The sequence below is a fragment of the Prionailurus viverrinus genome, chromosome C2, assembly GCF_022837055.1.
Source record: "Prionailurus viverrinus isolate Anna chromosome C2, UM_Priviv_1.0, whole genome shotgun sequence".
NCBI lineage: Eukaryota > Metazoa > Chordata > Mammalia > Carnivora > Felidae > Prionailurus > Prionailurus viverrinus.
Window position 1 is genome coordinate 54396350 of NC_062569.1, and position 16029 is coordinate 54412378.

The 16029-nt window shown below is 38.3% G+C and overlaps 2 protein-coding genes across 4 annotated transcripts in view; one reads left to right on the forward strand and one right to left on the reverse strand.

Annotated features, from left to right (window-relative positions):
* Positions 1-8957, reverse strand: part of IFT80 (intraflagellar transport 80) — a 133090-nt gene extending 124133 nt beyond the window's left edge. For 2 of the 3 annotated variants that reach the window (XM_047875761.1, XM_047875757.1), the window contains exon 1: positions 8820-8957. The gene's annotated coding sequence lies outside the window, so the exon portion shown is untranslated. The remainder of the gene's footprint in view (positions 1-8819) is intronic. The other variant, XM_047875760.1, reaches the window with a different exon arrangement.
* A 303-nt stretch (positions 8958-9260) lies between these two features.
* SMC4 (structural maintenance of chromosomes 4) overlaps positions 9261-16029 on the forward strand; it is a 45656-nt gene continuing 38887 nt past the window's right edge. Inside the window, exons 1-5 of the mRNA XM_047874756.1 lie at positions 9261-9426; positions 10572-10715; positions 11597-11775; positions 12219-12410; positions 13890-14066. Of these exons, the coding sequence (XP_047730712.1) occupies positions 10577-10715; positions 11597-11775; positions 12219-12410; positions 13890-14066 (687 nt within the window). The 5' untranslated portion in view covers positions 9261-9426; positions 10572-10576. The remainder of the gene's footprint in view (positions 9427-10571; positions 10716-11596; positions 11776-12218; positions 12411-13889; positions 14067-16029) is intronic.

Consider the following 16029-nt stretch of genomic DNA (forward strand, 5'->3'; position numbering starts at 1 on the left):
ATGGAACTCTGTGGGATTCCTTTTCAATCTGTTAGGATCAACTTCCATGGGCAGTTTAGGGAAGGAAAGGAATTGCAGAATTATAGAGTAAATAAATTTCACCAGCCTTTTCTCCTAATTTTCCCAAACTTAAACTGTGGGCTCAGTCTCTGTACCTCCTCTATAACTACACTCATCACCATGGTGATATCACCTAGTTTCATGGCTTACTATAAAGTCAAATATATTGACTACATAGTGACAACTTACAATTTCTTATCTCCAGTTCAGACCTCTCCACTGACCCTGACTTTTATATCTAACTGATTATTTGACAACTTATCTGAATGTCTAACAGACATCTCAAACTTGGGATCCAAATAAAACTCCTGATCTTTCCTCCAACTTCAGTCCTTCCACAGCCTTACCCATCTCAGTAAATGGTAATTCCTTTCTTCCACTTGCACAGGCCAAAAACTTTAGAATTACCACTGACTCTTACATCCAAATCCAATTTTTAAAAATGAAAACTTTTACACTTTGTCTTCAGAATATCTGATTTTCACCACTCCCAATGCTATGACTCCAGTTCAAGGTGCTACCATTTGTTAACCTAAATTATAATAACCTCCTAGTTGGCCTCTAACCCCTCATGATCTGTACTCACCATGGCAGCCAAAGTGACTGCTTTAAAATAGATCACAGCATTTCTCTGCTGAAAATACTCTAATGGCTTCCTATCTTACTCAGAGTTAAAACAAAGTTCTTACAATGGTGTTCAATGCTTTTATTAATCTAATTCCTCTAATGGTTAATTTTATGTGTCAACCTGGCTACACAATGGTGCCCAGCTATTTGGGCAAATGCTAGTCTAAATGTTGCTGTAAATGTATTTTTTTGGAAGTGGTTAACAGTTACATCAGTCAACTTACAGTAAAGCAGATTACCCTGCATACTGTGAGTGGACTCCATCTAATCAGTTGAAGGCCTTATGAGCAAAGACCACAGTTTGCTCAAGAAGGAATTCTGCCTCCAGACTGCAACACAGAACATTTGTCTGAGTTTCCAGCCTTTGGACTCAAGACTACAACGTCAACTCTTCTTTCTCTGGAGAGCCCTAATATACCCATTATTTCTCTGACCTCACCTGTTTCCTCACTCTTTTCACTCAAATTGCTCCAACCACATGAACCTCTGTTTTTCTTCTAACATACTAAGCATGCTCCTGCCTTGGGACCTTTGTACTTGTATTCTTTGTCTGAAATCCCTGCCCCTCCCCCATAGCTGCGTGGTTTACTCCTCTACCCTCATTTACATCTTTCCCCCAAAGTCACCTCAGTAAAGCCTTCTCTGTATACCCTATTTAAGGCCATTTGCCATATTATGCATTTTACTTACCGTTTCCCCTTCTAAAATGTAAGCTCCTTAAGTGTAAGAATTTTTGTATTTAGTTCATTCCTATATCCTCTGCAACTAAAACCATCCTTGCATACAATAAAATGGAATCAGCAGGCATAGCTCATAAGTGTAGAAGTTAAAGGTATATGAGTGTACATATAATGATATTTAAGTGTAGAGGCTAAAGGAAGAAACAGAATAGTAGCTATAAAGGCCTTTTAAACTAGGATAGACCTCAGTATGTTTGGGAGCAAAGGAGGAAGTACCAGTGGAGAGAGAAAGATTGGCAATACAACAGAAGTAGAGGGTAACTAAGACAGCATGGTCCCCCATGAAGTCATTTGATCATGGACACTGATAAACACATAAATGAACAGTTCACAGAAATATATATACAGACCATCAGAAGGCAAGCAAAAACATGAAAATTAAATAAATGAAAACTAAAACAACTAGATACCATATTTCTGTTATCAGAGTAGTCAAGTGCAAAATACCCAGAATCCAGGGCTGGTGTATGGAGAAACAAATACTCCCATACATTACTGAAGGGCAGGTAAATTAGTGCTAATTGTCATTCATTCTTTTGCTCTCCACTCCAAAACCTTTGACTGCTATGAGTCTTTTCCCCATTATAAAAAAAAAATTATTACCTCTCTAGCCTTCCTTACAGCTAGGACACAGGCAAGTAGCCCAGACTCCACCAATCTGACACATCTGTGCTTTATTTTGGGTTATAAGCTACCGATTCAATGGAAGTATTATATAAGGAATCTACCTCGGGAATAATTCCTAGTCACAGGAATTTATCATATACATACAAATGTACACCAAGATATCTATGCAACTACATAAGCCTGTTTATTACAGAACTCTGTATAGTTCTATCAAAAATGAAATTAAAATGTTTACGACAAATCACACACTCATGTTGTGGATATATGTACTTATAATGTGAAACACGGTTAGAACCAAGAAACTAGAACTAAGAATTAATGTTAAGAATTAGACTTAACATTGTGCTAATTGAAATAATCCAGTCACAAAAGAACAGATAATATATGTTTCACTTACATGAAGTACCTAGAGTAGTTAAATTCATAGGGACAGAAAGTAGAGTGGTGGTTGCCAGAGGCTGGGGGCAGGGGAGAAGAAGAATGAGAAGTTATTATTTAATGGGTACAGAGTTTCAGTTCTGCAAGATGAGAAGAGTTCTGTGGATAGATGGAAGTGATAGTAGTATAATAATATAAATGTACTTAATGCCACTGAACTATACACTTAAAAATGGTTAAATGGTTTACAAAAAATGGAAAAAAAGAATTAGATTTAAAAATTAAAACTAAGAGGTAGAATCACTAACAAAATGAGAAAAATTTTAGGCAGGAAAGAGGGAAGGCATAATTTATCAACTTATAGATAAGAAATAGACAAGCCTCAGTAGTGAACAGGAATGTGAAGAATAGATAAAGCACAAGAGCTAGATCATACCAAGTTCTGTTTGGGTCATTTGCATACTGGCTAACCCTTGGGTATTGATATTAAAACTAATACCCAAGTCCCTATTTTTGACTACCCAAGTCCCTATTTTTAAAAGCGCAATTTTTATGAACAGTTTTCTAAATTGATAGCTCTGATCAGACTCCTGTGACTCTTTCCCAGGAAAGCAAGGAGGGAGAGAGAGGCAGATCTCTTACTCAGGCTTGTCCCACCATAAAAATACTTGCAGACTTGGGGCGCCTGGGTGGCCAAGTCAGTGAAGCTTCCAACTCTTGATTTCGGCTCAGGTCATGATCTCACAGTTGGTGAGATCCAGTCTGGCATCCAGCTCTGCACTGACAGTGAGGAGCTTGCGGGATTCTTTCTCTCCTTCTCTCTCTGCCCCTCCCCTGCTCGCTCTTTCTCTCTCTCTCTCAAAATAAATACTTTAAAAAAAAATCACTTGCAGACTAGAGCTAAGATTTCTTGCCTGGCAGGGAAGAGAGAAGCAGGCTCATCATTTCCAGGGACAGATTCAAAGTCATAACAAGCAAAGGAAGCAGGCTTGTGAAAGGCCATAGAGTTCAATTACTGAAGACCTCCAACCCCATCCCATTCCAATTCCTGTATGCATTTGCTAAAGTATATGTGTCTGCTGTGGTACTTACATTTCCCTGCAATTCTAGCTATGATTATACCTAGCTCTTGTCAACCAGACTTTTATTATTCTTGTTTGCTATATTTATAATCCTTTTGCAGGGTGACCTGATAAATTCTAGCCTATAAACCATGTGATTCTCAAATCTGGAATAAGTAGTCATCTTTCGTTCATCCTTTTAATTCATCACCTAGCATAAAAGAACCGCAGTCAGCAATATGCTAAAGTGCTGTGCAACTATTTAAAAAATGAAATGAATCTGTGTGTATTGAATCTGTATGTATTGATACAGAAAGATGTCTATAATGTTTAATGGCAAAAGCAAAGTTAGCAGTATTATATAACACACACTTTTTTGTATAAATAAAAAGGGATATATGTTTAAGCTCGTGTATTTTAAAACATTTTTCTAGGAAGAGGAGCAAGACAAAGGAGACCTCTGTGAGGGTAGTGACATTGGGATGAGAAGGGAGGCTTTTAATGATCATTTTATGTTTCCATACTGTTTAAAGTTTTTACCATGTTCATAGCATTTTATATGTCTATACACTTATATATTTAGCATAGGATTATCTGATTGGATGATGGCCCAGTTTTCTTTACGCATTTCTGCATTTGAAAAAAAAAACTAATAATTTTTTTTCATAGGATTACCATTCTCATTCTCTTTAAAGTCTCTACTGTATTTGACCCTCCTATTGAAACTTTTACCTACTGATCTTCCAGATACTGTATTCTGTTTTCTTCCTTATATAAAATAGGGCTAACAATACCTACTTCACAGGTTGGTTATGATTAAATGTATATAAAATATCCAGTAAAGTGCCTGGAACATAGTAAGAACTAAATAATTATTAGCTATTCATAGTGAAAATCGGTTTTTGTCACTCTACATATATTCACTCTTTTCCTAGCTACAAAGAATTTTTCTCCACTACCCCACTTTTAGCCCATGTGGCTTCAGTGAAGCCAGCATGAGAGAGACTAAAGCCAATTAGAACATTCCATTCCCTTTGCACAGAGACTGTTTCACAGGTGGCCCAGGACTTTTATTCAAATAAATGATGGGGAAGAAAAACTCTCCTTACCCCTGGTCTTTAATTTTAGAAGATTTGAGGCTGGAGTTACCATAGCCATCTTACCACACCAAGGGAAGGGCCTGTAGGTGCCAGAGACCACTATATGAAAGTAATGCCAAGACAACGGAATGCAAAGCAGAGCAAAGAAATCCTGTGTCTTTATTTGAACACTAAATCCAGTGACACTCACCTGATTTTTCGATTATGGAAGCCAATTTATTTTTTCTCAAGACAATTTAGATTAGGTTTTCTTATTACCTATAATCTAGAATCCTGAGACATTACCATAATCATTTCTTTCTAGATTCTAAGAAGTGACAGTTTCTGGTGCTATTCTCTCTTTATTTACAACCTTAAAAACTAATCTATTTTTATGTTTCAACCATTCACATAGTACCATCTCATCCTATTTTCTTCCCTAACCTATATTCTCTTTCTCTGCTGCCCACTGGATATATCTTTCCTAATTCCAACCTACATGAATAAAAGCAAACTCATTTTTCAAAACAGTCTTTCCCCAGAAAACCATTCCACTTCCTCACTTCCTTTTTTTTGTGTTAAGATAGGTGAGAATTTCAATAACATTCATGTACTAATATACGAACTGCATGTATATACATATATATACACACACACGTATTATACATATGCATATGTGTCATATATAAAATGTATAATATGTAAATGTATAACATTATATTATCAAGATGAATATACACCATTATCTATGCTGTTCTATAGTCAATTTATTAATCTTTCCTTTTTAAAGATTTTATTTTTAAGTAATCTCTACACCCAACTTGGGGCTGAACCTTGACCCTGAGGTCAAGAGTCACACATTCCACTGACTGAGCTGGTCAGGCCCAATCAATTTATTAATCTTGAACAAATTCTCTAAGTATTTATTCATTACTTACATAAACCCATGTTTATTTATTCATTTTATTTATTTATTAATATCTAATTAATCCAAATATTTATAATTAACTAAAACTTGATTAATATTTTTAAAGGTTTATCCACAAATCTAATATCAGACTTTATGAATGTTGAAACCACATTAGAAGACAGACAAAAAACATTTTTCTTTTTTTGGGGAGTGAAAGAGAAAGAGGGAGAGGGAGAGTGTGCATGGGGGAAGGGCACAAGGAGAGGGAGAGAAAGAATCTTAAGCAGGGCTCAATCCCCTGACCCTGGGATCATGACCTGAGCCAAAATCAAGAGGGGGCACCTAACCGAGCCACCCAGGAACCCCAAAAAACATTATTATGATGACGACAAAACTTAACTGTGCACTTAAGGAATTGCAAATGTGGATTTGAATTCTAATTCCGATTGTTCTCTTTGAATTTATTCTTATTTCTTCCTATATGGTACAGTTTCACTTTTAAAATGTAAAAAGCGAGGGGCGCCTGGGTGGCGCAGTCGGTTAAGCGTCCGACTTCAGCCAGGTCACGATCTCTCGCTCTGTGAGTTCAAGCCCAAGCCCCGCGTCAGGCTCTGGGCTGATGGCTCAGAGCCTGGAGCCTGTTTCCGATTCTGTGTCTCCCTCTCTCTCTGCCCCTCCCCCGTTCATGCTCTGTCTCTCTCTGTCCCAAAAATAAATAAACGTTGAAAAAAAAATTTTTTTAATGTAAAAAGTGAGGGTTCTGTTCTCAGACTGCCTGAAATTACACATAAGGGTTGTTAGTAGATGATTTTGGATCAGAAAGATGAGACTTGCTTTACTTTCCCAAATGACTGTAAATTAGTCATCCCAATGTGACCAGCTTCTTTTTATAATTAAACTGTTAATTTCATGAGAAGTATCCAAAGTATTGGAAGGGATCAATCAAGTCTTTTTTCTTGACTCTAATCTCTTCCCAAATCACTTCTTCACCTGTTCTAAGTGTCCTACTTTCACTTTAGATTTAAGTCTACTCTGTAGCTGTTTGCTATGTCTTTGCTACATCATACAATCTGGCTTAAACATGTTTTAAAAATACTTGTTCTGGGGCGCCTGGGTGGCTCAGTCAGTTAAGCATCCGACTCCAGCTCAGGTCACAATTTCACGGTTTGTGGGTTCAGGCCCTGCATTGGGCTCTGTGCTGACAGCTCAGAGTCTGGAGCCTGCTTGGGATTTTGTGTCTCCCTCTCTCTCTGCTCCTCCCCCACTCACACTCTGTCTCTCTCTCAAAAATAAATAAACATAAAAGAATTAAAAAAAAAAAAAACTTGTTCTGAGCGGGCATGGTTAGGTTCGACTAAATCTAAAGCCATAGATAACTTGATTTATTGAAATAACATTTCTTTCTCATCTGTCATTAAGACCTACTGTTATTTAGAGCAATCATCAAAGAGAGTAAAACCAAGAACTATCTCTAACTTATTTTTCTTTCTATCCCTCATCACTAATTCAGGAATTCACCAACAAAGAATAGTATCTGACTGACTTTAAGTGTTTAGACTCTTAACCATTAAAAACTAGAAAAGCTGTATATTTTTCCTCCTAAATGTGCCTGGATTTTTTCCATTCTACTCTGTAAGCACTTTTCACCTTCCACATAATAAAGCTATGCCTGATCTACATCTTTTTCCTGTCTTAACACATCCCATATAACTGCTGTTATTTTTTTTTTTATCAAGTCATTCCTTCGCTCAAAATTTTTCTAATAGGTGTTTCCTCTATATCATATCTACCATCCAAAATCTGGCTGTCAAGACCCTTCATAAGCTGATCTTTTAACTTGACATCCCATTATTCATCCTTAGCACATGCCCTAATAAGGTCAGTGTTGTAAACACAGTAATATCAAATGCTTACAGCATATGTGTTAGAGAAAATTATAAATAGTCCTATGAGGTAGGCATTATATCCTGATTTCATGATAGTCTCAGAAAAATTGATAAATTTTGTAAATTATCCAAGCATATGGTTAAAAAAAATGATGGGATTTGGGATTTTGTTTATGTTACATCTTTCTACTACATTGTGATCTGTGACCCTTATACACTACTCAGTTTGGTCTAGTTTTTGCTTTTTTTCATGGTTGATCTCTCCAACTCAGGTTTTGTAGTATTTTGCAAACTTCAAAAATCCAAATGATTCCAGAAACTTTCAAAGAGAATCACTACATTTTCTTGATATAACCAGCAGTCAAATTTTTTTCATTGAGTTTTATTGTCCATACTTTGTCATATGAAAACAATAATTATTTTTTTCAATTTTAAAGGAATAGTATAGTATGGAGTCAATGCTCCTGCAAACCACACCAGTCTCTCTGAACCTCACCAAATTCTTACAGTTGGCAGGGAGTGTCCTCTACACCCCTCTTGAGAATCACTGAACCTGACATAATGCTCCTGGGGTCAGATTTAACAATACTTACTTAGAATGTTAATGCAAATTCATTCATAAAGCAGATTTATCAGTGATTCAGTATGTCAGCCCTAGATATGCAAAGGTTAAGGGGGGTAAAACGGCTCCCAGTTCTCAATGTCAACTGCATAAGCGTCGCTGAATAAATACTTATAGGAGATAGTCAAATCAACCAGTGGTTAACATAACGGGGGATTAGGATTTGGGAATCTGATCAAAGTGCTGGGAAAACTAATTCCCCAGAAAAATGCACAAACACACGGAATTCCGCATACAACTTAGCGGGGGACCGTGGGAGTGTCAGGAACTCCACTGAATCTCAACCACCTTACCACCAGAACTACAGACTCCAGGTTAAAAATTGACTAACAAAACTAAATTCTCTAGGAACAGGAATATTTGCTTAATAATCCTTATTATACCTTGTACAGTGTAACGCATTCAAGTTGCTTGAGAAATATTTGCCCACTGATAATTTTCTCATAAAGACAATCAGATGACACCGACAAATCATTTCTTCCATTACGAAATCTTTCAAATGATTTTAAAAGCCCGAAATCTCCTTTCACTAGTGACACTAATGACCTAACACCAATAAATTCGAAATTACTTTGCTATTCACATGTAGACTATACTATTATTCGCCAATCCAGGTTTTCTGTTCTTCTTGTCCCTCTACTCCCTCCAAACTCTGGGCTTCCTGCTTCGGATCCCAAAAGCTACGTCCAGAGCCTCACTCCTTCCAGGGAGACGGAAAATAACTGATGCCCTATGCCGCATGCACTATTAAAACAGGTATGGTGGGATCCACTGATGGCCACAATTTCCAAACCCTTTCCTCACTAAGTCCAGAGGTAAAGAGATTTACCTTAAGTTGCAGGAAAGCAGTGGCGATTATTCCCACAGAGCTGGGACCAGTTACCAAGAAGCCTCCCAACCTCCCTGTCACCATAGTGATTTCTAAGAGCTACGCACACTCCTTCTTCTCGCGATACTACCGCGCCGCGGGTCACCCAAGCCCGCTCTCTCTTTAAGGGACGTTGGGGGACGACTGAGCCCCCCCCTCCACCTAGGGGGTGGAGCCCTACATTTTTTTCCCTCTTGTTCAAACCTCTACAGTTCGAGGTGTTTGTTTGTTTTTTTTTATTTTTTTATTTTTATAAGAGTACTGTTGCCGTAGGCCTCAGGCAAAACTGTTTCGCTCCGCGTTTTCACTTAGAAACGTCTCCGGCCGCCAGGGTCCCGCCAAGGATTCACGCAGGCGTGTATGCGACCAGAAGATGGCGGTGGTAGTCGCCGCATTTTTTTCAAATTAGTGATTCCCAGAAAGCACTGCGCGCATTTGTAACGAATTTCCGTTCGAGTTTGTATTTTAGGCGCCATTTTCGAGTGAAGGACCCGGAGCCGAAACACCGGTAGGAGCGGGGGTGCTGTACAACGGTTTCCAGCTTTGATCTGCCTGGGTTGCCCCGCAGGTAAAGTACTTCTTTTCCTGATCAGGTTGTCACACTCTTACTTCCTGCCCCGTCTGCGGGCGCCTGGAAAGTAGAGGCCTTGAGCTGGAGCAGCCGAAGTCTGGGCTGAGGCTGCCGCCGGGAGATTTCTCTCGCTGTCACCCCTCCCCCCTCGGCCGCCTCCCCGGCAGTCGGGACTCCCGCGCGCTTCGCGCGGGCGCCACTTCCCTGAGCTACTTAAGCGTCTGTCGGCGGGGGTGCGGGACTACGCGGACTCTAAGCCTTGCGGATCTCCTCTCAGAAATGCTGGTCTCTCGGGGAAAGGGCGTCTCCCGTGCCCCGGCCCCCTGACCTCTCTTCTCTCAGGGGACTAATCACCGGGTCTGAGCCCTTACTGGTGACCTTTTGTAGTTTATTGTCCAACGAGACTCCGCAGCGGGCCCCGGAGAGACAAACCCCACCACCCCAAGACGATTGAACTGGAGCAGGCGCTGCCTGTGTCCGATTTAGAAGTCGAGAGTGGTCCACCCCAGTCTCCGGCCGCCTTTCCGGGTCGGACGGTGGCGAGGAGACTTGGAAGCCCTCGGGCCGTCAACGGCGCCAAGAGCTAAATGGCGGGGAAAGTGGGCGGCGAGTCGCCCGTTAGTCTTAGGTATCTTAGGAAGAGTTGATGGTCCCTCAAACCTGAAGGTAATAGAACTCTCAACAAAGTCTGTGCGCTTGCTTCCGTAGCCCGAGAGCGTGGGAATGTCAGTAAATGCCGGCTTATGGGAATTATTTCGTTAGGAAATCAAAGGAAAATATTCTTACACCCTTACACTGTGGGAGGATGAGGGTGAGGAGCCATTAGGAAAATATAAAGAACTTAAGCAGTTCTATCCTTGCTTGATTACCGAGCACGTCTAGGTTTTCCCACTTGATTCGGACTTAAGACGAATCCCGCCTTTTTGGCACTTGGGTTTTATGTGCCTTGTTTAACGAGCACCCGCTGGCGTCGAGCGGGGATTATTAAAAAGGGGCTCTCGGAAACGGATGGACGGAGTTTCCTCCCGAGTCGGGTGGGGTAGGGGCTTAGTCGGTTGCAACGCGGGGGCCGGCGGGAAGTGTACCGGCCTGGTCCTGCAGCCCGGCGGGCTGACTTGCTCCCGGCTCTCCCCCTGCCCCAGCGACCATGCCCCGTAAAGGCACCCAGCCTTCCACCGCCCGGCGCAGAAGAGAAGAGCCGCCGCACTCCCCGGACGGCACCAGTAGCGACGCGGAGCCGGAACCCCCGCCTGGCCGCGCGGGCAGCCCGGCCCCTGCTACCGCAGGTGAGTACCCCGCCGCGACTCGGCAGGAAAGCGCGCTGGTAGACCCGGGTGGGTCAGCGCCCAACCCGGGACTGGCTGGTGTTTGGGGACGCGGAGGTGAGGGGCTGCGGAGTTGACGTCTGTAGGTCAAGAGGAGCAGCTCAAGAAGCTGGTGGGATTTTCAGAGATGGAGTGGTCGTGCAATTTCGCTTGTAACGGTGCCGGAGGGGATTGGGGCAAGTTGTGGCTGCAGTTAGGAATTTCTGTTTGTGGCCTTTTATTTCCGCGGAAATCGACATGGTCAGCCAATAGCTAGTGGACTTTGTTCCAGACAGAATTAACTTCGTTGTATGTTAAAGTTGTTTGACGCTAACAACCTCCCAGGTCTTAAATTGTTTTTAAAGAGATGATAATTTACTCGAAACTACTGTAGCTTTTGTGAGTACAGGAATTGGATGACATTAGGCAGCCCCTGTGACAGTGCCGCTGGAGCTCTTTGAGTGTCCAAAGTGAGGGTTCCTGGTGCTCAGAGATACGGAGAAAGTTGGATCTAGAACCTTAGGATTTAACCACCTGTTTAGACGTGGAACAGAGAATCGGGTTGTTGTAGTTTTCCCAGATTTGCTTTATGTTGTAGTGTTTTGACTCTTAAGAGATATATTTTTGTGGGATTTTGTGACTGGTGGCGTTTCTTTTAAGAATTTCTTTTTATATAAAACTAAGCTGAAATTCTCATTTCTCCTGAGTTTAGGATAATACTACATTTCAAGTGGAAAATACAGATTCCTAGGGTTCATAAATAATATTTCCCCAAAGATTAGCAGGCAGTAGTCCTCCGAACTAATTGCACTAATGCAGCCTTTTTTTCCCCCCTTGCCCTCCTTTTCCTTTGACTGACTTAGAGACACCAAGTGAGGAAATTGATAATAGAAGTTTAGAAGAGATTTTGAATAGCATCCCTCCTCCCCCGCCTCCAGCAATGGCCAATGAAGCCGGAGCTCCTCGGCTAATGATAACTCATATTGTAAACCAGAACTTCAAATCCTATGCTGGGGAAAAAATTCTGGGACCTTTTCATAAGGTATTTGACCATTTTAAATAACTATTAATAGGGTAATGTGTATATTTCAATTTTTATCATATATATCCTGCTTGATAACACATGGTATGTTTCCTGTGTTTTTTAACAACTGAAATTGGTTTTTGTTTATCCTGGTGGTTATGTTTGGTACCTCTTTGGCTGTTAAGTTTTCCTCACTGAGTAGAATTGGTGAGTTTTTTGTTTGAAGGCACTATTTTCTTTATTAGAATGAATTTTATAAAGAAAATAAGCTAGAATTAGGTGTTTTTTAAAGCGTTGAAGCTTGTTATCGAGAATATGATATAAGTAAACAAGTTGAAATGAAAACTTTTACTTAATAGTTTCGCTGCAAGTAAAAAGCGCAAGCGTTTTAAATTAAAATCAGTATGGTATGACCTTTTCTTTAACTTCAGTTTAATTTTTTTACTGTTCTTTTTATGCAGCGCTTTTCCTGTATTATTGGGCCAAATGGCAGTGGCAAATCCAATGTTATTGATTCTATGCTTTTTGTGTTTGGCTATCGAGCACAAAAAATAAGATCTAAAAAACTTTCAGTGCTTATTCACAATTCTGATGAACACAAGGATATTCAGAGTTGTACTGTAGAAGTTCATTTTCAGAAGATAATTGATAAGGTAAGGGACTTCTGACTGTTTTAGTTATTTACAGCCTCAAGCGTGGAACACAGGATTTCCATACATTGCACATTTATTATTTTTGGCTTAAATAGGCTTTTAAAAATTAGTGTATGGTTAAAGCAGAATGGATGGATACTGATTTCGTTACTTCCAAGATCATATTTTCTTTGAGTAGTGGTGGTGGCAGCCATTAAAATATTAAAATTTTTAGCCAGGGCAATGAATTATAAGTAGCTCATGATAGCTACTTTAGAATAAAACATTGAGCAGTTTTAGTATCTTGAGTGCCAACACAGGCATTCTTTCAATATAAAGTTATGTTTTTATTGCTTTCAGATAAATTACCTAAACTTGAAAATGTAACCGATGACTAATTTTATCATCTCCATTTTAATTAATATTAGTAGTCTTGTGTGTCTGTAATGTGAAAGAACTCTACTTCAGTTTACCCTTTTAAAACAGGGGAAGGGTTAATACATGTGTTTTCTAGAAAAGGAAACAATTTTAGCTAAAGTGTCTATATTATCTAGTGATTCTGGTTCGGTTGGTATTGGTTTTTTTCTCATCTAATAATTAACTTTGGAAATTCATGGCTTAAAAATGACTAGTTGGAACCTAAAAATACAGAAAACTCCATAATGAAGCAAGGATGTGATTTGGATTCTAAGTTATGTATTTTAGATTTTTTTTATATATATATAAAGGGCTTTAGTTAAATTTACATGGTATCTATATTAATTTTGTTTTTTAGTGCTTTTCTATTGTACAATTTAGGTTGGAAAATTAGATTGCCACTAAATCAGGTTTGATTTCATTGTGTGTTATAATCATGTTCGATTCGTGTAAATTTTAAAAGCCATTTGTCAAAATGACAAAGCTTTTAAGGGAAAGCAAGTTTTATTATTAAAGTAGATTTGCACATCATTTTTTAAAATCCAGTTGATTTTTTTAAAAATTGGGGGAATGTAGTTGTCAATTCTTTGCAACTGTTTATACCTTCCAATGGCATATTGTTTACCAAAAAAAAAAGACAAAAGCTAAGCCAAGTTACGCCATTCCTACCTTCCTTTCTTTGGATCATTTCTTGCAGCTTTTCTAAGTGGACTAGTAATTTAATCTGTCAACATGGTTTAATAGTTGGAGTGAGTTTATTTCAGATATGGTGAGATTCTTGTACCCCTTCAAATACTCTTTTTCAGTCAGTAGAGTTTTAGGCTTGTTTGGAAGTGGGTTTTTTGTTTTGTTTCTGTTTGTTTGGCTTTTTGGTTTTTGTGATCTATGAGGAAAGGGATCAAACAACTTGGAAACTATTCTTTGCTAAGAGGGTTATTTCTGAGAAATATTGCCAGTTTATGTGCATGTTCAATTGAAGTTTTTAATCCATAGAATTAGTTTCAATATGAAGAGTGAAATTTGGTGCAGATCTGTGACTTAATACCAACAATTGTTTTCTGGTTTTGTTTTTCCACAAAACAGGAAGGGGATGATTATGAAGTCATTCCTAACAGTAATTTCTATGTATCCAGAACTGCCTACAGAGACAATACTTCTGTCTATCACATAAGTGGGAAGAAGACAACGTTTAAGGATGTTGGAAATCTTCTTCGAAGTCATGGAATTGACTTGGACCATAATAGATTTTTAATCTTACAGGTAAGTTTATTAAAGATTTTAGACATCTTCTTACTCGTTACTTTTTTTTCTATAAAGTTTAGAGGGGTATCCCCCTGTTGGATGCATCCTGTACTTTTTGAGGCCTTAAAGTACTGTAGCAGCACATCATGGTTTACATACTACAGTCAAGATGCGAATCATTATTTGCTGCTCTAGAAATTTAAGGAAATTCATTCAAAATTATTTTTTCACTGTGAGATGCACATTTTATGTTTGGATGGACTGACATACTTGTTCCGCTCTAGCAGCACGTAAATATTGGCGTAGTGAAATAAGTATTAAACACCAATATTATTGTGCTGCTTTAGCGTGACAGGGATATAACAGCTATTTGTTATTATTGATTGTATTTTCCTTTAAGATAACATTTTAAATGAGATTCATTATCTTTTTATAGTCCTTTAATTTTATTTTTTCCCTACTAATATTAAATAGCAAAAACATGAAAAGAACTCTGTACACTTAGTGTTTGACAATTTTACTTGAGCACCTTACTAATTTTTTTTTTTTTTTTTTAACACTACAATGGTTAACTAAAAGCTTACCCAAGCTGGTTTTTGTTTTGGTTAGAATGGCCTGTTTGAACCACTAAATACTGAAAGATCAGAAAGTAACTAACATTTCATTCTGAGGTATTACAACTCTTGAAGTCTTTTTAAGGGCTATAAAACTAAGTACCTGGTCTTAGGTTGAATTTTATTAGAAACCCTGTCTTCTTTATTAGAGTCAAGATATGTTTTACCAGCCTTGCTTGGTAAGAAAAATACTTTTTCTTCCCTATCTTACCTTTAAAAAAAAAGTTGTCAATGTAAAACATGACTTTATCAGGTACATTAAAATTCCTTTTTGATTGGAAGCTACTTTCTTTTCCTGTGTTCAATCCAGAATCTCTCAAGAGAATAATAATAAAAGCAAACCTATATTGTGATTTAAAATAGTTGCTAATATTATTTAATAAGTCTTGTGACTGATTTTAAAGTAAGTTGGGAATTTTGATACTAAAAGTTTCATTAGGATAACTGAGTGTTCTCAATTGGTTCTCATTATTCTGGAATGACTTATATTGCTATCTTTTGTTACCAGGCACAGTGCATTTGTAATACTTCTGTAACCCAGACTTATTTGAAAATGAATGTTAGGGGAAATCAGCTGCAGATACAATTCTAAACAATTGAATTTACATAAATGTGGAATTAAAGGTGTGTGTGTGTGTGTGTGTGTGTGTGTTTAATCAAATTGAACTGTTTTATGGACCTTCATATTATGGGATTTGGTTTGGTTAACTATGGATTAAAAGTTATTTCATTCTGTAATACTGTATTTGATACTACCATTTTGCAGCAACCTATACTCCTGTTTATTTTTTATTTGCTATTTACTATCCTGGGATAATTGGTCAAAATTTTACACCTGTGCCAAGACTCCTTAAAGTGGACTGCATTTTAACCCTTGCAAGGGTAAATTTTTTTCCCCTTGGTGCAGCCTTTCTGTACATAATTCAGTAATAAAGAAAACTAAATAAAGTCACAATTTCCTGAAGAAGTAAAAAACAGTAATTTTTAAATTGTCAACTTTATATTAAATATGTGCCTCTGAAGCACGTAGGATACTTAAACCATTTGTCCTCATAATAATTTCACCCTTTTTGTGTCATTTTAACAAATTATTTAAAACATTTTTAATGTCAAGGTAAACTTACTTTCCATGTAATAGATTCATTTCTGTTTGATTAAGTTTACAGATAGGAACCTTAGGAGTTCACCTGTTAGGAAAAAGAAACAGGGATTGGACCAGTAGAACTAATGATGCCCTATTTAAAAGCTTGAGGGAAAGTGGCAAAATCTATAGATTTTTATTTAGTTCCTTATCAAAAACTTAGACTCTTGCACTAGTTTAAAGCAGCTGGAGGTAAGTAAGAATATGGTTTTTTATTAGTTCTCTC